General features: G+C 36.9%; 1 protein-coding gene across 2 annotated transcripts; it reads right to left on the bottom strand.

The window, feature by feature from the left end:
* Positions 1-3895: 3895 nt before the first annotated feature.
* On the bottom strand, positions 3896-23912 carry RECQSIM (RECQ helicase SIM). 2 transcript variants are annotated; one of them, XM_089983294.1, is made up of 15 exons: positions 23442-23912; positions 22075-22294; positions 21873-21983; positions 21591-21780; positions 20328-20679; positions 19985-20175; positions 16790-16846; positions 14642-14722; positions 13240-13303; positions 12657-12756; positions 12189-12272; positions 11575-11662; positions 10056-10172; positions 5057-5146; positions 3896-4390 (listed from the first exon to the last, which is right to left on the bottom strand). In XM_089983294.1, the coding sequence occupies exons 1-15, from the start codon at positions 23902-23904 to the stop codon at positions 4091-4093; spliced, it is 2508 nt and encodes an 835-aa protein (XP_089839420.1). In that variant the 5' UTR covers positions 23905-23912; the 3' UTR covers positions 3896-4090. The 2 variants fall into 2 exon arrangements, 1 of the variants encoding a protein (XP_089839420.1); XR_016426672.1 differs by having other exon boundaries at positions 4345-4390; positions 10056-10132; positions 23442-23907.
* Positions 23913-24621: the final 709 nt, after the last annotated feature.

The following is a 24621-nucleotide window of genomic DNA, read 5'->3' as shown; positions in this document are numbered from 1 at the left end:
GCCCTTTACTTTAATTTTGAATCGGCCTATTTTTTGTCTTATTTGAAACCTAAGACTCTCTATATTAATTCATTTTTTAGTCAAAACTCTTAAAGAATGTTATTTTGACGATTAAAATTTCACTTAAACTTATTTTGACTTAAAAATGAATTTTTTTAAAGAAAGCTTTTTTTTTTCAAAAAACTAATTGGTTAAAATTGAGGTGTTTACAATGACTAGTCAAAGTTGAAGAATTCTTGCAATCTAGTTACGTTCTTGCATGGCTACCAAATATCAAACTAGTTTGATATGTGTCAAATGCCAACTTTTTTTTTGTTAGGCCAAGGGAAAATAAAATCTCCCTATCACTGCCCTCCGGTTGGTAAAACCCTTGAGATCTCCTCCTCATTGAAGAATACACTCAGATTTAACCTTGGGGAAAAGGAGGGGACCACCCCGTGACATCCTGTCGACATAACCATGTTCACAAGTACCTCATTAAAATGGGGTTGTCAGTATCGGTCCTGTATCATTTGATAAACCAATTCAGGTGAATCGGGTGATACCGATACTCATACTAAAGTGAATCATTCTAAATCAGTCAAAAAATAAAAAAAGTATTGTGTCATTAAAATAATATTAGAAAACTAATTTTAAATAGTTTTCACATTTATTAAAAAATAACCGATTCAGGGGTGAAGCGTATCGGCGACCTATAAGCACCGATACTGACAACATTGCTCCCAATCACCCAAATGAATCAGATGCCTAATCGACTGCCATCAACAATTGACGCAGCATTTTGGATAGCTGTAGATGGCACTTTCGTAATTCAAAGAAAAACCAGATATCAAATAATTTGGGCAATGCCAGCGTCGTGGTAGGAACGGCACACAGACACTCAAGTGTTCCACGATTTGAAAACGACTGAAAGTTGAAATTTACTTAAATACCCTTCCCGAAGTAGTCAAGGTAATTTTGGGCAATGCCATGGATCGTTGCGGTGCATCGGGCAAGTTTACTTCGATCCAATTCGGAGTGTCAAACATTGTCACAAATCTCATTAATGGGATTTTAGTGGCAAAAGAAATTCGCACGATAAATTTAAAAAAGTTGCTTTTTCTCAAGAAAATTATGAGAAAATATCAGTAATTTAAAATGTCTAATATACATATCATAGGGGGATAACATTTGCTACCCCCGTGAAAAAGGAACCCCTAGTTAAGGGTGGGCATCAGGCCGAAGCCCTGTTGGGAAAACCCTAGCCCACAGCCCGCCCGTTAGACCATGGGCCTAACCCGGCTGGGCCTATTATAAAATATATACAATGTATTATATATACAATATATATAATAACAGGCTGGTCCAGGCCTGCCTGTGTCGGCCTGGCCCCAGTGGCGGAGCCAGAAGTTTTTCGTTGGGTAGGCAGACTTCGGGTCTCGGGGACAATGCTATGGTCTTGAAGGACAATCCATTTATTCGGACCAGTGGTGGAGCCAGAAATTTTTTGCCCACCATCGTCAGAAGAAATTTTGGTTGTGAGTGATAAATCTGACATGCTCTTCTAGAAGCGGCCTCCATGTTCGGAAAAGGCGATGGCCATCAAGTTGATGGTACCATCTGGTTTCATCATTCTGAGGGCCTTCATGGCATCGGCCTGCCCGTGGCCAGGTTACAACACACTTTCAATCCCTCTTTTCCTCCATTTAGTGAAGCAAGCATAGTATTTTGCATGGCACCCGTAACCACATTTAGGTTCCAGTCATCCATATCACCATTCCTGTCATTAGGACCTCACCGATGCATCAAATTGGACCCTGTGTATGTGATCTACATCATCCATTTAGTGAAGATCAACATTTGAATAGACAAAATCCGACTTATGTGGAGGACTTTTTGCTGATTCAAAAATCAATAACCATTAATAAAAACATGATTTTTTTTGTTAAAAAACACTGTCAAAATAAATTGAAAATCATGTTTTTTTTTTGTTAAAAAACACTATCAAAAGATTGATTTCTAATAAATCAACCCTGTTGAACCCATCGATAGGGCCAGATTGATCAAAACAACTCAGTACCAATGAGATCCCAATCCCAGAGGGAGTTATGACCACAGAGGATGATATAGGGATGAGTGGAGTCGGGTTCCCCATAAACGTAGGTTACACTGTTTCACAAAGAACAAATGACAAAAGAAGGTGGGGGGAAAAACACACAGACCTTCGTTGAATATTCACAAGAGAGAACTCCAACTCCCACGAACTAATAACCCATCTCTTATGCGGTTTTTACACAATTCAATAGGTGAAAAAAATTAAGGGAAAAGATTAGCACAACCATTGTCAGAAGAAAACACACATGGACGCATATTCTTTCTTTAACATCGTCAACAGAATTTTTTTTTCTGGTTTCTAATTCTGGGGTGGGCGACCGTCCACCCCTGGCTCCGCCAGTGCCTGGCCCAGTGCCCACCTCTACCCTTAGTTAGAACTCATAGGGTGGTTGTTTTCACAAAATCTAACTTCATAAGTGTTTTAGGCGTCACCAAAATAGTAGGAATCAAGTCTTGGATCATAGTTTTTGGACAAAATATATTTTTTTTGAGATTTGAAAATTTGGTACATTTTAAGAAGTTGATTTATCAACCCTTTTAAAACCTGACATACATCAGGAAAACATGATCCAAAGGTCAGTTTCTGGAAGATTGGATAAAAAAACTGAAAAAATAAAAATATTATATAATTTTCAATAGGAGGTTCGCCTCACCCATGAGGGTAGCAAACATATATATATATATATATATATATATATATATATATATATATATATATATATATATATATATATATATATATATATATAACATTAAACTAATATATAATATTAGATGGATGCAACATTATTAAAATGACTAAAATACTATTAAAAGAACGGTATTTTTTAAAATACATAGTTACTTTTTTCTACTATTAGAAGTCTTTCCAACTTAGAGGGAATTGGAAAAGTTACACACTTTTTCCCAAACAACTTTATGAATCTACCAAAGTTACCTTTTTAAACTAAAAAAATAACCATACATTTAAAAAAATATCATTCTTTTAAAGGTATTTTAATCATTTTAATAAAACTAAACCAATATGATGTTAAATAAAACTATTTTAATATTAGATTAACCCTACATATATCACAATACTGACAAGATAATTTTGCAATAAAATTAAGATATTTTAAATATACATGATATTTTGAAAATATCATGTTTTGTTAAGGAGATCGGTTTTGAAAATTTCGTGATAAAATTGCAAGATTTTTAAATAATGGCTTACATTTGTGACTATGGTGTCAAAGTTGCCTCACAAGGGAGAGTCTTTGACCTTATTGAAAGACTTAAATACCTTGCAAGAAAGTTTTCCCCATCATAGTTTCAAAGAAGGGAACAGAGTACGGGTACTGGTACTAGTACGTGAAGGTTTAAACAGGCATTGATATAGTTTCCAAAAGAATTGGTACGAACTTATGGAAGAATTAACCTGCACCATAGTTCATCCACAAGAGAACAGTGTATACACAACAACCAATAAAAAATAGTAACATTAATTAAAAAAAAAAACTCTATTAATGGAATGGAATGTTTTCTATATTTTCAATAAAACCAATTGAAGAACACTACCTATGACCTGTGAACCTCGATCCAAAATGGTATTTCAGCAGCAGTGAAGGTGGCACCTACCCGTGAAGATGCATGGGGCAAGGAAGTGCCGATGATATCATCTACATATATTATGGCAATAATAAATCCTTCAATGAATAAATGTGTTTTTTTGAGTTGGTGCTTGTGTTTCAATAGCTTCTCTGTGATCCTTCCTCTAACAGAACTAAGATATGGATGGCATTTTGAAAAAAAAAATGTATTAACAGAATGGAATGTTTTTTTATATTTTCACTGAAACCAATTGAAGAACCTTACATGTGTTCCGTGAACGTTGATCTCAATGGTATGCAATGGTGCCACCTACCTGTGAAGATGTATGAGGCAAGGAGGGGTTGATCATATCACCTATTCTATGGTGATACTTCCTTCACTGAATAAATGCCTTGTGTTTCTTGAGTTAATGCTTGTGTTTCAATAGCTTTGCTGTGATCCTTCCTCTAACAGAGCCAAGATCTTGACGCCGTTTTCTTGGGCATCTCTTTCGTTTCCTCCCCCTTTTTCGACTTAGGCGTTGCTGCCTAATCACTGGATCTGCCCAACCTCGTCCCCATTCAGATGTGCTGGGATTATGTGGTCTCGTCTGCATGGCCAGCAACATGTCTGCCTCTGGGTAAGCATACAGCGCTGGCTCTGTTTCAGAGCAAATAAAACTCAAGCCCAAGGCAGTCAATTCTGGGTAGTTCACAGACACTCGGAGCTGCACTTGCACAAATTGCATATTGCACATTAACCAAGAGTAAGAGAAATTGTATCTATAAGTTTTTTTATTTGTGCATAACAAGGAGAATAATTCAAATCTCAAAATGCTGAATGAAGAGACTGCACTCAAGTTCGATTACGGTGTAACTCTGAAACATGGAGCTACTAACATTCAAAATCCTGGTTTGCATAAAGATTAACATGCAAATTAACAGCAGTTATGGATATTCCTATGAGAGAACCGTAAATTACATCGACAGCAAGCTTACACAATGCTAATAGATGTTATTTCAATGTTGGTTTACGTGATCACACTTTTTGCCAATGCAGTAATAAAAAGACAGATCAGCAGGAAATTTAGTGGAGACCAAGAGACTGCATCCAGGAGACTAGTGAAAGGTCAAAAATTGCTGCTTTAAGTTAATAGAAGCACAAAGCTAGACATATGGTGATCAGAAACAGGTACAAGTAATGTTTGCTAAGTCAATATGAAGTAGAATGCACTTCCATACAAAGACATACTATGCATAATTTCCAACAAGAGGCTTAGACCAGCACAGAATACCTTACCTTTTATCCTTTAAAATGCAGACAAAGAAATATCAATTATACAACTATTATACACTGATATGGGAAAAGAAAAAGAGGTATTCAAAATGCATACCATATCATCTCCCTCTCTAATATAACCTTTATCTTGTAAAATACGAGCAAGACCTCTCCACCATACTCGATCTTTTAGCAGTCCTCCATTCTGTTTAGGTCATACTCAAATTAATAGAGGTTTATCATAATAGTTTCAATAGAATCAAACATATATATAGATATATATATATAGATAGATATATAAAGGCAAGAAATTTAAGTCGAGGTTGTTAATCTATAAAATCAACATAAATAGCATTTCACCTACAAAGATATCATTGAGATTCTCCTTTTTTAACATAAAGAGGCTCCTTTTGCACATGACAAATTACTACAGCTCATAATTTGTTCAGATATGTACATCTATCCATACATGTAGGCGTGTGTGTATATATATATATAAGAGAGAGAGAGAGAGAGAGTTTTATAGTAGGGCATAAAAGAGAGGAGAGACAAGGTTTTACTCTGACAAAGTACAAAAATACTGCAAAGGAGGACAAGGCCCACCAATGCAGCATGAGATGATCCAAACTTTGCCTGCTCCAACCATTTGTTTGCCCAAATAATTACATTCTTCATTTAGCATGTACACAAAGAGAATGCTCCAAGTCCTCTTTGAATATCTTATTATTTCCCTCTTTCGATGTAGCCCACCATGCAATAGATAGTCTCAAATTTGAAAAGGCAAACCACTTCTTCATACTCTATGCAGATTCACGTTCCCAAAGTGAGGACCAAGCAGCTCTCCGTTTTAGAAGGAATGTTGTCCTCATCCATTCTTGTGAATGGTGAGTTTGAAGAGTTTCTAGAGAATGAGCAATGGGCAAACACATCCAAGTACGAACTTATTACACCACACAAAGTTCACAATATCCCCTAGATGCCTTTCAATTCTTCTGATAGTCACAGTTTTGCTTCAAAACAGACCACTAAAAAAACCTGAAGAATGTTACATTGGACAGCTAAAAGATGCAGCTTTTAAGCAAAATAATGCATCTCAAATGCTGTATAATAAATTAAACAGGCTGCATGGATTATGAAGAATATAGGCCAGGTTAGTGCAATGTGTCCAGTCCTTTACAATTGCTGGGTAGTGGTTGGTAAATCATTGCCACACTGAGTTAAATCTCATAATAATTGTATACTCAACTTCATGTCACTTGCCAATACAAGACAGCACGGTCAGGCCAAAAAAATTGAATTCACAAGGGAACCATTGAACTTCCAATTACACATCCAATTCCAGATGTTGCCAATTAGGATACATTTATCACAGCATCAGGAAGGATTATTTTTGGATAATGCATTTCACCAAACATCGCTTTATTACAACCTGCTCGTCAAACCAAGAATATTGTTCATGTAGAGTGGCAACCTACCTTTTGGCCCATGTCTTGATTAGTAAAGGAAAGCTAATCAATATAAGAGGATCAAGCTATCTATTTCCAAAATTTCCAAAATCTTGAATAAAAACTTAGTCACACCCTATGAATATGAACCAATACGAGAATTTTGTCGAGACGTTCCCTACTGAGCGACGCGTTGTACTCTATAGGCCCGAAGGCAGTGATAAATGGGCAAGGGTTGCTAGGTCGTCGCCCAGAAGCGACGCGTCACACCGGTGCTCGGGTGTTGTGTCAAATAGGCAAGGGTTCCCTCACTTTGTTGGATGGGTGGGGGTAAAGAAGATAGTCCAAGACCATAAAATTAGGTTAGCCACTTGGAACATAGGGTCTTTAACTGGTAAGTTGGTAGAGTTAGTAGATGTTATGTGTAGGAGAAAGATGGATATTTTATGTCTACAAGAGACCAAATGGATAGGTGAGAAAGCAAAAGAGATAAAACCTTTGGGATATAAAATTTGGTATTAAGGAATAAATAGGAATAAGAATGGAGTAGGGATTGTTATTAGTCGTGAGTTTATAGATAATGTAGTTGAAGTCCGTAGGAAGGGCGATAGGATTTTACTTATTAAATTAGTATTAGGTACATACATTATTAATATTATTAGTGTTTATGCACCTCAAGTAGGTTTAGATGATTCCATTAAGCGTCTATTTTGGGAAGATTTAGATGAAGTAATACAAAGGATATCTTATGGAGAAAAAGCTTTTCATCGGCGGTGACCTTAATGGACATGTAGTCATTAGTAGGGATGGATTTGAGAGTATCCATAGAGGCTATAGTATAGGAGAAAGAAACGAAAGTGGAGAAAGGATTTTAGATTTTGGTTTCTCCTATGATATGATCTTATCAAACACTTGGTTTAGGAAGAGGGAGTCTCACCTAGTAACATTTAAAAGTGGGGTTAATACGAGTCAGATAGATTTTTTCCTAATTAGAAAGAGAGATAGGGGTTATTGCATCGATTGTAAGGTTATACCGGGAGAAAGTGTAGCTACACAACATAGAGTCTTAATTTTAGATCTTAAAATTAGAAAATGCCGCAAAAGGGATAGACATAGGATAGATCCTAGAATTAAGTGGTGGGCACTGAAAGGAGCTAAACAAGGAATGTTTGTAGAGCAGGTAGTTAAAGAAGTTGATTGGTGTCTCGAGGAGGATTCAGAATCAATGTGGAATAAGATAGCGGGTGGCATCAGAAAGGTGGCTAAGGAGGTATTGGGTGAGTCTAAAGGTAGTGCACCGCTAGGTAAGGATACACCATGGTGGAACGAAGATGTCAAATTAACTATTAAGGTTAAAAGACAGTGTTATAGAAATCTAAGTAAGAGTCGTGATAATGAGAATTTGGAGAAGTATGTGATAGCAAAGAAGGAAGCTAAAAAAGTAGTTTGAAACGCGAGGAATAAGGTATATAAGGAGGTTTATGACAAGTTGGATACCAAAGAGGGAGAGAAGGATATTTATATGCTTGCAAAGATGAGAGATAGGAAATCGAGAGATCTGGGTATGGTTAGATGTATCAAAGATAAAACGCAAAGGGTTTTAGTCAAAGATGAGGAGATTAAGGAGAGATGGAAAGATTATTTTGATAAGCTATTTAATGGAAGTCATGCTTAGGATCTTGAGACTTCTCCATTCATTTTCATAAGATGAATCATGACTTCATGCGCAAGATTCAAAAGAAAGAAATTGCAGAGGCTTTGAAAAAAATGAAACCAAGAAGGGCAGTTGGCTCAGATGGTATACCTATCGAGGCTTGGAAATGCTTGAGTGAGAAGGGTTTAGAATGGTTGACAAATCTTTTTAACAAGATTTGGCGGACAAATAAGATGCCTAATGAGTTAAGGAAGAGTACTTTAGTGCCTCTATATAAGAATAAGGGTGATATACAAGATTGCACAAACTACCTTGGTATAAAACTCATGAATCATACTATGAAACATTGGGAGAGGGTGATTGAGTATAGGTTGAGGAAGGTTGTCATTATATCAGAGAATCAATTTGGTTTTATGCCTAGAAGATCAACTATGAAAGCTATACATCTTATTAGACAACTTATTGAGCGATATAGAGAGCGGGAACAAAGATTTGCATATGGTTTTTATTGATTTGGATAAGGCATACGATAGAGTACCTAGAGATGTTCTCTGGTGGACAATGATGAAGAAAGGTGTTTCTCTCAAGTACATTAGTATAATTAAAGATATTTAAGGAGTAGTAACCAATGTCCGCACTTATGGAGGGGTGACAACCAATTTTCCTATAACAGTTGGGTTACATCAAGGATCTGCATTAAGCCCCTTCCTATTTGCTATACTGATGGATGAGCTTACGAGATCAATTCAAGAAAATGTGCCATGGTGTATGTTGTTTGCTGATGATATTGTTTTGATTGATGAGTCTAGAGTTGGGGTTAATGCTAAGTTAGAATTATGGAGACAGACATCGGAAGCAAGAGGTTTTAAGTTGAGTAAGAGTAAGCCAAAATACATGAAATGTCGGTTTAGTAAGCAACAAAGTAGTGATGGGAGTGTAGTGAAGTTTGGTGAGCAAGAAATACCGGTGGATGATTGTTTCAAATATTTGGGATCTATCATTCAAAAGTATGGAGAAATTGATGGAGATGTAAATCATAGGATAAAGGTTGGGTGGATGAAATGGAAAAGTGCAACTGGAGTGTTGTGCGATCGTAGAATGCCATTGCGGTTGAAGGAAAAGTTTCATAGGACGACTATTAGGCTCGCTTTACTATATGGTACGGAATGTTGGGCTGCTAAGAGACATCATATTCAAAAAATGAGTGTAGCTGAGATGCGCATGCTTAGATGGATGTGTGGAAATACAATAAAAGATAAGATTTGAAACGAGGAGATACGTAAGAAGGTGGGTGTTGCATCCATTGAAAATAAGATGAGAGAGAATCGTTTACGGTGGTTTGGACATATTCGGCAAAGGCCTAATGATGCTCCAGTTAGAAGGATGGAGAAATGGGAAAATATATTAGTTAAAAGAGGTCAGGGTAGGCCTAAGAAGACTTGGATGGAGATGATAGGAAAGGATATGAATGCTTTGAAACTCACCGAGGACATGGCATGGGATAAAAATGATTGGAGGAGAAGGATTCATGTGGAAGACCCATAATGATTTTCTTTTTTGATTCATATCACCGACCCCAATTGTTTTGGGATGAAGGCGTAGTTGTTGTTGTTGAATCCTAACCATAAGCTATGTTATAAATGTCACCGAGTTCCTAATTTTCTAGAATAATTGCAAGTATAATAACCATCTGATATAAACCACTACTACTCATTAAACAGAATTTACAAGTTTAAAGAAAATGGATCAATAACTTTGATATGAACGCAAAAGAAAACTTTTACATGAAGTAAATGGTTCACCATTCTGTACTACTGATTTCAGGACAATAAAGTTTGTTTGAAGCAATCATGTTCATGTATCATACAGATTCTACTTCAAAACTTTAGACCACCAATATCATAAGATTCCATTTTCAGAATACAGATAAACACTTCCACATCTATGGTATTAATTTTTTCCCCAAGAAAAGTGCAGTAGCCCAGCATTACAAGAAAGGCTAATGAAAAAATTACCTGCTCCTGTATTCTAGCAATCACCATCCTGAAGTTTGCCTTCTCCAACAGTTTGCCTTTTTTAACTTTATAAGATACTGAGTATTTATGCATGAAATTTCCACCACTGTGAGATTCCTGGAAAAGCATATGCAGAAAAAAAAAAAGGAATTCCAGTGTTTCACCATGAAGAGAAAATTGTATCATATGCATAAATGTTGATATCATGCATATGCAATACGTTAAATTTGAAAGCTAATGAGTGAATCTGATAACGTGAAAATAAACAACATGCACATGAATCCCCACCATATGAAGAAGAAAATCAAATAGCACATGCTGCTTTCTACAAAAAAAAATTCAAGTAAACATAATTCTGGCACATCATATAAGACAAGTAAAGCATTTTTCCTGCAACAAAATATTTCTTCTTGCATCTTCATTATTAGGACTGAAATTTTTTCTCAGTGATGAACAATGAAAATTTAAACTGAGTTATACTACCATAATGGTTAAAAAATTGGAAATTTAGATGCAGTATTTTCATTTCATAAGGAGAATATGTCAAAATAGTGGACTGTACGCGTAATTTGACTCAGTAAATCCATGTTTTGACTGATTCTTGTAAAAACACGATAATGACACAGCCAAGCTTTGGCAGAATCATGTATTAGCTCATCCCCTAGTCAGCTTCAACTTGGGCAAATAGAAATCATGGATTATACATTTGTTTTTTAGTTTTGCTTTCCAGTGAGTTTTTTGTTCCTTATTTATTTTTTATGTAATACAAATTGGATGAGCGTACTTATAACTTGTAAGACCACTTTTTTCATTTTAAGCCAAGCTTAGGCAGAATCATGTATTGGCTCATCCCTTAGTCAACTTCAACTTGGGCAACTAGAAATCATGCATTATACATTTGTTTTTCAGTTTTGCTTTCTAGTGAGTTTTTTGTTCCTTATTTATTTTTATGTTATACAAATTGGATGAGCGTACTTATAACTTGTAAGACCACTTTTTCCATTTTACTATACAAACTACATTAACTTCAATTTTCTTAATATTTCTGTTATTTATTATTTTTTCTTTTCTACTAGATTAAATAACCATAATCATGCCGCACAAGTCAATAATCAACCTTTGCCAAACCAAGGCCAAGGACCAAATTTACAATTGTTTTTTCAGCTGAGCTAAAAAATTATTTATCAAACATTTGAAATTTTCATCATAAAATTTGGAGATGGCAGACAGAAAAAACATAAATGTTTCCTACTATGCATTTGAAAATGTCTTAGCAATATGAATACATTTTCTCTTGATGCTTAAGCATAAAGATTAATGACATTTAAATCATTCGTTATATTTGAAATTGGATAGAAGATGCTATAAAAGGATTCAGGGATGGAGTTTCCATAATCAACAAATAGACAAATAGCAGCAATAAGATCAGATTACATTTATCTTTCTCAAGGAAAATAGTGAATACTGGAAAAAAGATTACTCAAATTAAACAGTCAAATAGTATGAATAAAATACTCACTGAATATGAAGATAAAACCTGTAAAAAGATCTTTGCCTCCTCCTTAAAATTCTGCAACCTGGGAGGCCCCCCAACACAAATATCACACCTATAATGTGCTTGGTGTTACATAACAATAAGTCTAAAAACATATCTCATGTAAACAAAGATACAATAGACCATACAAGATGCAATATGCTAAGGTGCATGCAGGTGCGTGCGTGCATGCACAGACACATGCACATGCTCACAGACATACACACACACAGATACAGAGTATGCTTGGTCTATATAATAGCATGGATTTTGGCATCATATAACTAAAAATCATGTACCATTTGGACATCCAATATTGAAAAAAAAGTGCATGTTGAAAACAGCAGAGAGCTTTTCAAGACAATGCAACTTTTGTCATAGGTCATTTGTTTGAAAAATGAAATGACTACACACATTCAGAAGATTAAAAAACAGCCTACAACTTCTACCTATAACAAGCTATTGAAAGTTGTTCCTAATACATTCAAGCATTCACACAAAAAATACCATAAGCTATGAACAATAGGTTATTCACATAAGAGCATAGCCATAAACAAGAATGAATTCTTCCACAAGCAATTAAACGGTAAATGACATACAAATGGCATGTATCACCAATCAAATCTTCCCCAAAGTACTTCACAAGTGTCTTAGCTCGGCAACAGCTGGTGCCCATCGCATATCTGAAATTGTTCAAACCTAAAAATTGAGCAACACACACACACAGTCATACTCTAGCCAGTCCAGCCAAGTATGGACCCGAATATGAATTTTAACTGCCCATAAAAGGCCCAGGTCCAGGTCTGGCTCCCAGAGCTGACCAAACTAAATGCATAATTTGTGGGAAAAAGAAAAGAAAAGAATGGATATAAATCAGGTTTCAGCTCAGAGGTGCAACTGCTGTATAACACCCAAACCACGCCCAGGCCCATCTGATAATCAGACCTTGTTGCCTGACCTTTAGAATCTCAGGCATGTTTGATCCAAGTCCAACATCAGGTTGTCCTCAGGCCTGTGGCCTTGCTTTACCTGACCAATTGACAGCCCTATTTGCAACCACAACATACCTGTAGCAGTCAGTCAACATTCTGATTGCATGCTTTGTCTGTTCCTTATCCCTTTTACTAGGCAGCAGCGTTGGTATTCTTGACAGGTCAGCATATAAAGCTACCAATAGAACATACTGAATGTCAGAGTACTCCCAATGATACAAAACCAGTTATTGCTACATATAACATGAATAGTAAGACTAACTGAGAATGAGCTAAGAATAACCTCAGATCCATATATGAAAGGAGAGACTCCATAAAAATTAACAGTACATAAAATCCAACAATACTAAACCAACTATTTTCATGTAGTCTAAAACAAACCGCTGCTCGTAAGCACCCAAGACACAAAATAACCATAACATGAAAGAAGGATAGAAAAAATAAAAAACTTTTATAATGCTTATTGTCAGTTCCTAGCAAATGGAGCATGTCGAACACATCTGTGGGTCTGATGCAAAAACACACGAAGGAAATGTCTGTCCATACGGACCATACCAAGTCACACCTATGATGGTTTGTACTTCGTACCTACTCTATCCATCTATAAATGTAAATGTATGTACAAAATCATTAGTAAGCAAAGAAGTCACAAACTTACTGCAATCAGCTAACTTTCCATCTCTTCCAGCCCGGCCTGCTTCTTGATAGTATGCTTCCAAGCTCTAGAATGAATTAGATTTCCAAGATAAAATGAGAAAAAAGAAGCCATCTGTCAATACTTGCAAAAGCAATAGTAGTGGCATAACGAGAAAAGGGCATGAACATATAAGATTTTCACAGAAAGATTCCACTTTCTAACTACTAGAGGCAACATAAAAGTGTTTAGATCTTTCACAAACTAATAGCCGTATCGTCAAAAACAATTAAACACTTAAAAATTTCACTTCTCTTCTTCAACAAATGAAACTACAAAATGTCAAGAGCATTCCCTATGAAACAAAATGCTGACAGCTAAGGAAAGAGAAACAGAGGTTGCGAAAAAAAAATCCACTTCTCTTCTTCACAAATGAAACTACAAAAATCTTAAGAACATTCACCATAAAAAAATGTTGACAGTTAGACCTAAGTGGAAAAGAACCGCAAAAACAACATAATGTCAAATAAGACAAAGGAAAGGAACTCTACTAGAGACAGTAAATGATTTTTAGCCAACTGGCATCTCCATGATTACCATCATTGACTTATTAAACTAAAAACCTCTCTAGAAATCCCATTAAAAGATATTAGATAATAACCATGTAATTTTTAAGGATTTAAAGACCATGTTGACATGAAAACACCAAATACAAGGCTCATTATTACAAGAATAAGCAACTAATTCCATGAAGGAACAACAGTGACTCTAAACAATGGTGAGAAAGCATTGGTACCATATGTCATGCTCAACAACAGCGAATTAAATCTATAGAAAGCGGACTTGGTGCATCAGTGGGAAGGTCAGTGTCTATTCTGAAAAAATTATGGAGTTATTAGTTTACCTGAAGTTGATTTGACAGCAATATATAGTCATGGATACTCTTGTGAATGATCCAAGATTGACATTTTTTGTTATAGCTTTTCTGATTAAATTTTAGCTTGGAAGGCCTGGAAAATAACCCAGAATAAAATAAGAAGACAAGGTGCCAAAGACCAACAAGAAATTTTAATATTTTTTTCTTGACTTGAATTCCCCTGGTTCTATAGAGCAACGGTTTATCTGATGGGCACAAGGAAACTTTTTAGTTTATGGAACCTAGAAGAGTAATTTAACCCATCAAATTAATAAATAAAACTTTAATGACACGCCAATTGCAGTTGACTTAACTGCAGTATTAGTGTGATAGTTATAAGACTGTAAAATAAGTCTTGATATTAAAGGACAAAGTGCATAATTACTCGCAAGTTGAACATATCAGAAAGCTATTAAACCTCCAATTAGTATAAGTAGGTGTTCTCTTGATTGAATAAGTCACATGGAAGTGAACATACAGAAAAAGAGCAAAAGAATATCATAAGCATACCTGTGGCCAACCATAATGAATAATTCTACGAACATTTGACTTATCAATTCCCATTCCAAAAGCTACAGTAGCAACAACTACCTGAAATTGAAAATAACACATCTTTGTGGTTAAGTTTGTTCATCACAATTAGGGAGAAATATATTGAATAATGAATTGCATCAGAAATGAACTTCCATAAAAGTATGAATCTTCAAACTGTCTTTCACCAGAAATAAGTAAAAAGATTGATGCTGCAGTAAAACCCAAGCATGTCTGACTGGAGGTATCAAATGTGACCACAACATGTATCAAAAGAAAAACAAAGGCAGGGCCATTTTCACTTCAGGCAAATGAAAAGCCAAAGTTAGATAAATGACAATTAATGTCAAAGATACTGTTCCCTACTTGACATATGAATTCAAAAACAAGAATACTATGAGCTACCAACGGGATGCCACAACCACAATTAGACAAGAATAAACAAAACTCAACCGAAAGAAGATAGCATATAATACTGTCATACAATATTATGTTGAAAGAAATTCATTAGTATTTTCAGGTCAAATTGGCAACAACTTCTGTTGCATAGGATTCCATTTCAAATCCATTAACACCATGAATGACTTCACAAGAAGGGGAGAAAAATCCATTATAAAATGGAGAACAGAACCTCATGTTTCTCATTTTTTAAATATTTTATTATGTTTATCAGAATTTTTAGGAGTGCGAGTGTACCTTTGGTGGTTCACTCCAAGGCAGATTCAAGGATCTGTTTTAAGTACTATTAAATTAACAAGCTGATCAACGAACCTACAAAAAAAGAGTAATCTTTTCTGGGAAGGTGTTTGGTAGTTGGTTCATTTCTATGGTTTCCCTAAATAAATGAATGCTAACTGGCAAGGGAACATCCAGTTTGATAACATTAAAATCTTTACATATAAGAGAAAAAGGCAGTATGGGAAATTGTCCTAAAGCAGTCACCTTGGAGAGTTATAGACTCATGAGGTCTATATGCCTCAAAAGAACATTGTCACTGCTAGGGCAGCAGATAAGCTGAGCTCGCAAGCCCAGGGTGGTTGAGCTCGACTTGGTCAAGCTAGAGCAAACTCGAGTCAGGCTCACTCAGCTCAAGCTGACTGACTTCAATAAAGGAAAAAAAAATGAAATGCATTGTAGAGGGGGACAGGATTCAAACCAGCCACCTCTTGAGTAAATTCACATTTTTCTTTAATGAATTAGAAAAAAACCAGGGACAGCAAACCATGGATGTCTGCAATCCAACCAACCTGTAGCTTGGTAAAAAAAGATGGGTCAGCAACAATAATTTGGCGACTGAGTTTCAGACTTCTAGGTGACAAATTTTCGGATCTCAACATGTCAATTCACTACAACAAAGCCAAAAGAGACAAGCTGGATTCAAGTGATGGCAAAAGAATTTGCACAAAGTTTAAAAGCTGGAATTTTCTCAAAGAAAGCATTGCAAATCCCACAAAACCATGCAACACAAACAACAGAAAGAAAGAACATGTAAACGAGTGTGTTAAACAACAAAAATATAGCAAAAACAAAGCAATGTTAATAGGTAGAAAATATTGTAATATCAAGGTCAAACTAGAAGGCATGAATCTCTATATAGTGGAAAAATAAGCAACTGATGAGCAGTCAGAGCAGAAACAGCTAACAGATCAACCTATCACTGGCATAATTAATTAACATAGGATAAGAAACTGTGTCAATTCCATGAGATCCATTTGAATCGCAAATTCCTTCATGGAGCTCAAAATTACTTAAGATGGAAAGGAAGGAGATGCCAGTACTGCACATCATCATTTTTTTGCATAAGAGCGTCTTACTCAGAACATGGAATATCATCATTATGCTATGATGCATCTCCAAGAACTGCCGCACTAGATTGTGAAGACTTATTAGCTAATTTTAATCCTTTTACAAAAGTGACTAACTCAAACAAGGTCACATGCATCATATAAATGGAATAACCGACTCACTAGTTTACTTAACTACATATTTCAGTTTTTGCATCCTTTGCTTTTAGAAAAAAATATCAGCAAATAAAACGGAAATGGAAAACTTGTCAAGTAGGGAATCTAACATGGAATTGAAACATAAATGGGGAAGTCTATTCCCATTTCTGAAGTGCCTTTTTACCTCCAAATTGTTTTGATGGAACTGTTCATGGACACTTCTCAGGTGTCGTTTTGGCAGCTGCATAAAGAAGCACTTGTTAACTTGACTATTTGACTAGATGGGAATCATTTCACTATAGGTTTAAATGCTAACAACAGTTGTCCAAAAGCAGTTTCAATAAAGATTACAGAATAATTCAAGAGAAGCCTGCCATGTTGATCAAGCGCTAGATAATTACAGTAACTTCATATATCGATATTTCATGTTTGGATTTGTTACTGCTTTATTACTCGAGTTTCAGGTTTTGGGTCTCTGACTATAGTCACCTGAACAGGGGGGAGTTTGATATGTAATTGCAGTATCAGTATTCACTACCATTGCACATGAGATTAGCAGTCACTGAACTGCATTAAATTGTTGATTCATAACCATTGGTAGGAAAATTGATCCTCAACACCATTTTCAACTGCATTACAAAAGAATAGGATCAAGAATACTAGAATGAACCTCTTTACAACAAAGCACCAAGATCAATCTCATAGTTAATGTTAGATGAGTGTGTTCTTTCCTTGTTTCCATGGCATTTTTGCTGTGTTATGCAGTAAGTGTTGATTCATAAACATAGGTCAGAGAAATTGTGAATAAAGAAAGGAAAGAAGAGGGGAGGAGAACAAGCAGAGTTTGGGCAGCGAAGATCCTAGCCCCCTTGTAGGATTAAACCTGGACAGTTCATCACAAAATTATATAACTGCCTCACTAGTTATAATGCAAACAACTTTCTCAGTGTTCACTATTACAAATATGCCATCAACATACAGTCCAACAACCCCTCACAAGGCCTTTTAAAGGCCAATACTTTGCACTTACTAAAAATTTTGTCAAGAAATCAGCAACTTGATCCTTCCATAAATATATCATGTGAGTTTGTAATTTTTCATTAACAAAATGATTATCTAGCATATTTAATGTTATTGTACTGGACTGAATTTAAAAAATAACTATGAAACTCTTGTTTCTTAATATAAATCTAATTTGAAGATATGAACCCCAAGAAAGTTCATCCTCATACCAGCAATCTTTGAACTAATTGCAACCATTATCCTATTACACTTGTATTCTGCTTCCATGCTAGAGTGAGCTACCATCCTTTACTTTTTGCTGCTCCATGAAACTAAGTGGTCACATAGATAAACACAATACCATGATGTGGATCATCATGTGTTGAGATATCCTGCCCAATCAAAATCTGAATATGCTAAAATTCTCCACAAAATTAATGAAAGACCTTTTTTCTAAGGGAAACATGCAGCATAAACATGGCCAGCACATAACACATGTCCAAACATGAGTCCTTATATGGACCTGTTACCATCCTAAACTCAGGATACCGGGTTGAGATTCGCCATGAGGCCAGTAACACCCAAAGAAGGTTTAGAATCATATACATGAGGCTTAAAATTGCATATATGAGAGTTAAAGGATTAAGAAATTGGGTTTGGGATCCGGGAGGTCCAATATCGGGGTTGGGCCCAAATAACCCCATTAGAGATAGTATAATGGGTCAATTGTCTACGAGAAGAACTCTTGGAGGCACCTCCCCTTGAAGTGAAGATTTTCCTTTGGCACAACTCCATCTCTTCTATCTTATTCATCCCACTCATGGCGGTGGCCTACCACTCCACGCACATTCCCACTGAGCACGGCTTGGTGCCACGCACACACTCTTCTTTACCCAGAGAGCCAATGCAGCCCATGTGCACTCCAGTTCCCTCACTGCCCATTGCTCACACCGAGCTTGCCCCCAATGGCACACAAACCCATTGGTTGCCGCTGCACTCAAGCAGCGTGTTACCACTGCTAGGGGTTCACACAAGGCGGGCTTGAGCCAAGCTCAGGCTCAAAAAGCTCAGCTCCTATGTCACACGGACTCGGCTCCAAGGTCGCCGCACCCGCGTCGACACGCACCGACACGGGTGCGGACACGGGTGCGGCTCGGACTCGGTCAACCCGACCCTGGGTGTGGTCAACGCACCCAGGGTCATTTTGGTCCATTTTTTGGAAAAAAAAATTTGAAATTTTTTTTTTTGAAATTTTCTGGGCTACCGCTGTAAGGAAAAAAACCCATCACAACTAAAAAACCTGTACACTTTCAAGTTTTAAGTACAGAATGGGCACAACTCAAGTTTTTGTGGTTTTTTCCTGTATGAAGAAAGTGAATTATTACAGTGTATGAAGAAAGTGCCCAAAAGTGAATTATTCCTGTATGAAGAAAGTGTACAGAATGCCTTCACAACTCATCACCTGTCCCCTAATGGGCACAACTTTGACCGAGTCTTTATATATATATATAGCCGAGTCCCCGTGTCCAAAATTTTTGAAATTGCGCCGCACCCGTGTCGCACCCGCACCCGCACCCGCACCCGCACCCATGTGACATAGCTCAGCTTGAATCTAGCCGAGCTTGAAAGGCTATGTACAAAATCGACTCGAGTTCAAGCTCAGGCCCGGCTCGGCTCTAGACACACTAACTTACATTTAAAAAAAAAATTATTGTGTAGAGAGCGCAATTTGAACCCAAGACCTCACACATGCACGTTACCCACTTAGCTAAAGGTAAGTTTTATGATTATTAGTCAACAAAAATACTACATATCGTAAAAGTAGTTCCCATATATCTCTATTAGCCGATCTTAATCGGGCTAATCGAGCTCAATCAAGCTCGAACGCCTGATCAAGATCAGCTCGTTTAATTACTCGGACAAGCCAGAGTCAGGTTTAAACAAGCCAAGCTCGAGCTAGCTCAGCTCGTTGTGCAGCCCTAACCCCTGCACATGCCACCAGAGTTGCAAGTGGTAACATCCTGTAGTTGGATGGGTGGATGGCATACTGGATCTGGATCCAGAACAAAATCCAATTCACAGTCCATCAAGTACTATCATCCAATGGCTGATCCCAGAAGTTTTATATGTTAAGATTATAAAATGTTCACTTGAATCCATTTCATATTTTATATGCTTAACAAACTTAAAAAATTGTTCACCAGTGTCTTATGTGCTCCTGTTGGCTCACTTTATGTCTTGGCATTCAAAATTGAAATGGTACTTGAAAGTATGATAGCTGACAAGTATTTCCTAGTAGTAAAGTAACAAAAAAAGCAATTTAAATGTCATTGACTCGTTCCCTAAAAACTTCCAATGCAAGCATAACATTGCGTACCTTAGCATGATATGCAGCAGCCCTTACACCGGAATGAGAAAGATAGGCTGCAAGTTTTATTGTCTCTTTTCTGGTAGGCACATAGATTATAGTTGGACCTTTGTCTAAAGGCTCATGAACCATAGACTCTCCTTGTAGTCTAGATGTTTCTGATGCAGCAATTGGATGAGCCCCAAACTCACCGCAAACAACTGAAAGCATGAACATAAGGTGAAATTTCAAAGATCTTCCTTATAAAGCAAGTTATGGAATTTCAATTTTGTTTATCAATCAGGATGATTTCATTGAACAGTTCATCAATTAAAGGATTTCAAAGCCTGGACTTGATTAAAAAAATCAATACCATCCATGTCATCAACACTGTTATGGACGTCTAGCTCATCCTCCAGGTATTCAACTGACATCTGATTTTCCTTTGAATCATTAACCAAAGCATCATTTGATAAACTAACTTCCACCATAAATCCATCACATTCGGCATCACTGTAGCTATGAATTGAGGATCTATAATCCACATCAGATCTGCTTGAATATTCACTAGAGTTTTCAGATAAATCTCCAACTTTCTCAAGGTCAATAGTGCAAGATTCTTTTTTCTCCAAAGTTCCACCTGTCCGTTTGGTAGAATAATTATCGATTAAGTCATGGAAGTCCTTCTCATAAGATGATATATTGGACGTTTTACTGTGCTGAACCTGTTCACATAGGACAGAAAAGATTCACAAGTTGCTATGATGCAATCAATCACCATATAAATACAACAGAACAAACATGTGCAATTCCAAATATCGATATGGCAATCAAAGGTATCAAGATCAGAATAAACACTAAAATAAACAAAATTACTATGTTTATGCTGGAAATAGTTTTTAAGTAGAACAATCACAGAATACAGACCCAGAAGAGATTAGGCGCTGTACATAGTGTATCTAGGTGATAGCTAACCACCGAGCACAAAAACAATCCTCAGTACTGAATAGAACTATAAGCCCCACAGGTTTTACATAGAGTAACAACTCATAAGCACTCGCGCCTCTGTGTGTGTGTGTACATGTGCACATTCATGCTTGTATCTGCATCTGTTATGCATGTGTTTGTGCACACTTTTTCTTGCATGACAACAAAATGTAGCTATTTAAAAGCAAACATCTGATGGCTGCTACTATTGGTGAGAATGGATGCGAGAGGATGAAAAGGAAAGTTCACACCACTCTTTTCATCATTAAGGGTCAATTAAGCTCAATATATTCTGCAATGCATTCAGTATAGGATGTTAGCATCTTCATGAAGATTAATATTGTTGCTTGTAGCTTCTTGCTGCAAACTGTGTTTCAGTGCAATTAACATCAGCTTACGACAAATATCAGATTACATGTATCTGAGATATCTTCTCCAGGTAATTCAGTTCATACCTAATTATGTTGGTTATACTGTCTTTCAACTGGGCATAGAAAACTCAATATATGATGCAGGTGTATCCTATTTCTTAATGATGCGGAAGTAGAATTTTTTTAAGAAAAAAAAAAGACAAACAAAAAATGTTTGTCTTCATTCATTGCTGGTAAAAGGAGTGAAGCAGCTTATGCAAAACTAAGAATAAACTTACTGAAAATCGAAGATTTGGCCGAAAGAATGAAGTAAGCACAATCCTTATATCCTTGGACATATGTAGAGAGTTTATGATGTCTTCGCGGATACTAATCGTAGCAGTAGCAGTCAATGCCATCAGCGGGATATCGTACTTAACAGAATTTAAGTTGCACGCCTTAAAATTATCTCTCAGAGCGCATAGTCGTCTGACCATCACATCAATCATATCTTCAATGTAAGCTCCATCATTTTCATATAGTATGAAACAAAAGCACTAAAAAAAGAACAAACCAGAAACCTGTAATCGGGTCTGAAATCATGGCCCCACTTAGAGATACAGTGAACTTCATCAACAGCAAAAAGAGCTATACCACGTTTTTCTGCAAGCCTGTGTAATGGCTCAATTAATCTGCAGGAGAATAAAAAACAGATCATAATCTGTCTCAACAATATAGGAACAGAACAGCAAAAAGCAAAAAGCAAAAATGCAAATATTTAACCTCAACACTGTCTCAGGGCAAACATAAATAATGGAATATGTGCCATTCATGGCTTTAAGCTCCACACTAGTGTCGGTTTGCCCTGATCCAAGAAAACAAGCTGAAATTCCATGGCTAGCCAGCTTTAAACACTGATCATGCATCAGACTGATCAAAGGTGAGATAACTACAACCACCTTACTGGTCAGTAAAGCAGGAAGCTGGAAGCAAAGGGATTTTCCTGCATATATCATCAAGTTGATTAGGACATTTTCAACAACCCTGAAAACTAAATGACGCCAACAACCAAAATAGCAGTTATAGATGTCATTTTCATCATCATCATTCTCATAGCAATAATAGTAGTGGTGATGGTGGTGGAGTTAGCAGCAGCAGCAATAGTCTCATAGACAACAGTTGCTACAGAACCCAAGCTGGGGTAACAAACTTAAAGATGACATCTAAAGAGAAAAATGAGGAAGAAAAAGAAGAATATAGAGAATCGCACTTCTTTAAACATATATGCCTGAACTATGACATAAATGATTCTATTTATCATGTGCCAGTGCAACATCAGCCAACACCTTCCACTAAGATGAACCCTTGTAAGGTTGCACATGGGCACCCTTGTCCAGTTATCCTATTGCATTCAACATTGTTATTTCAAACAAGTCAAGAAACTATAAAGATTATAAAGCATCACGCACTTTTGAAGGATATTCACATTTGGGACGGTACCAAACAAAAGAAAATACAACAAATTTTAGATCGAAACACATCCAAATCGACACTATGGGTTGCTTAGAGCTATAACTTCAGCTTTCTTTTCTTCCCACAAACTTCTGGATTTGGCAACTCGCACTAGAATTTTGATAACCTTATGGCAGTTATCGAATAACAGACCACTTTGGTGACAATTTTATTACAAACTACCATGGCCACGCCATCAATTATTTCACCTGGTTGTATAAACATTAGACTGCACGATAGCGAACCACGACCATCCAACTAAAGTACACCACCGGCAACAACCATAACCAACAAGAAACTATTTTCTAAAATGAAGAGGATGATCATTGGCAGACACCAAACTGAAGCACAGCCATCAAACTAAGAACAAGAAACTACAAATTAAGAGGATTATCATTAGCAAACACCAAACTGAAGCACAACCATCAAACCAAGAACAAATAATACGACACTGAAAAAACCTGCAGATCTATCAGAAACCATAGATTGAAATGTAGGACAACGATATACAAAACTCGCGCACAACCATCGTATTAGAAACTAAAATAAAACAGTGCAAACCCAATCACAAACCACAAATTAGACCTACGAATAAAAGAAGAAGGAGGAGGAGGATGAACTGTAATGGGTAGCGAAACCTGATCCAGTGGCCGCGAGAACAAGACAGTCTCGATTCGATGCCCACGCCTGCAACGCCTCCTTCTGGAACGGCTTGAGGGACGAAATCCCGAAATGCCTGCGCAAAAGAACGGCCGCCCTCTCTTCCCAATTCGTCTCCAGATTGTCGCATTCTTCAAAACTTCGAGGCGCTGAAGAAGGTGATGGCGGTGATTTCGGTTCTTGGGGTTGTTGGGAGGTTGTGGGATCGCGGGAATGAAGAATGGCGACGTTTTCTTGAGGGTGGTCGCCGTGAGTTGCAGGCTTGGTGGCGTTGGGAAGAAGAGGAGGAGGAAGAGAAGGCATTAGGAGGCGGTCCAAGGCATCGTCGAGACGAGGACCAACTTCTTCAATGGCGTCGAGGGCAGCCTGCAACTCGAATCCCATCTCCACTAATTCCGCGAGAACTCGATCGACCGAGACGGATTCATCGCTTCCCTCCATTCTCTCTCTCTCTCTCTCTCTCTCTCTCTCTCTCTCTCTCTCTCTGCGTGGGCATCTTAAATAGGGTCTCCCTTCAAGAGAACTTCAGTATCTTGGATCGAATATACATGCAACCCGAATCCATTTAGCTGGATTTTAAGTTTTTTTTGGGGGGGGGGTAGTTTTTCAAATAGGCGTCTGTCTTTATGGTGTAATTCAAAAATAATAACTTTTGAACATTTTTAGAAGGATCATACGCTTTTCAAATTAATTATTGTTGCTTTAACCTATCTTACGTTTTATTTTTTTTCTATAAGAAAAGTGTTGGGGGTTAAGCCCCTTCTTTTATTAACTTATATACATAAAAAAAAGGGAAGGTTCTACAAAAATTTGACATCAATATTCTGCATTCAGCCTGTGTATCCCACCCTGAAGATTTATTCCTCCACAATCTCCCATCCTACTTCTCAAATGACAACATAACAAGAGAAAGGTCTGGATATTAGGTGCTGACTCAAGCACCCTCACATGGCTCTTAACAAATCCTACTGGCTCTGTTACAGAAGCCATCTGGTTGTGTCTATCTCTAGAAGGTTGAATATCATCTCCAGTAAGTTCAGTTCCGAAATCAAAATGTCACCTCTGCAACAAGCTACCACAGCCACCATAAAATTCCCTAAGTTATCCCTCTTAAAAAAGTGAGATTTTCTTTCTGTTGCCAGCCACTATCGAGGATAA

This window comes from Nuphar pumila, chromosome 12 (assembly GCF_984573655.1).
Source record: "Nuphar pumila chromosome 12, dmNupPumi1.hap1.1, whole genome shotgun sequence".
Classification (NCBI taxonomy): domain Eukaryota; kingdom Viridiplantae; phylum Streptophyta; class Magnoliopsida; order Nymphaeales; family Nymphaeaceae; genus Nuphar; species Nuphar pumila.
Note: the sequence above shows the minus strand (reverse complement) of the source record. Positions and strands in the feature narration are given on the sequence as shown.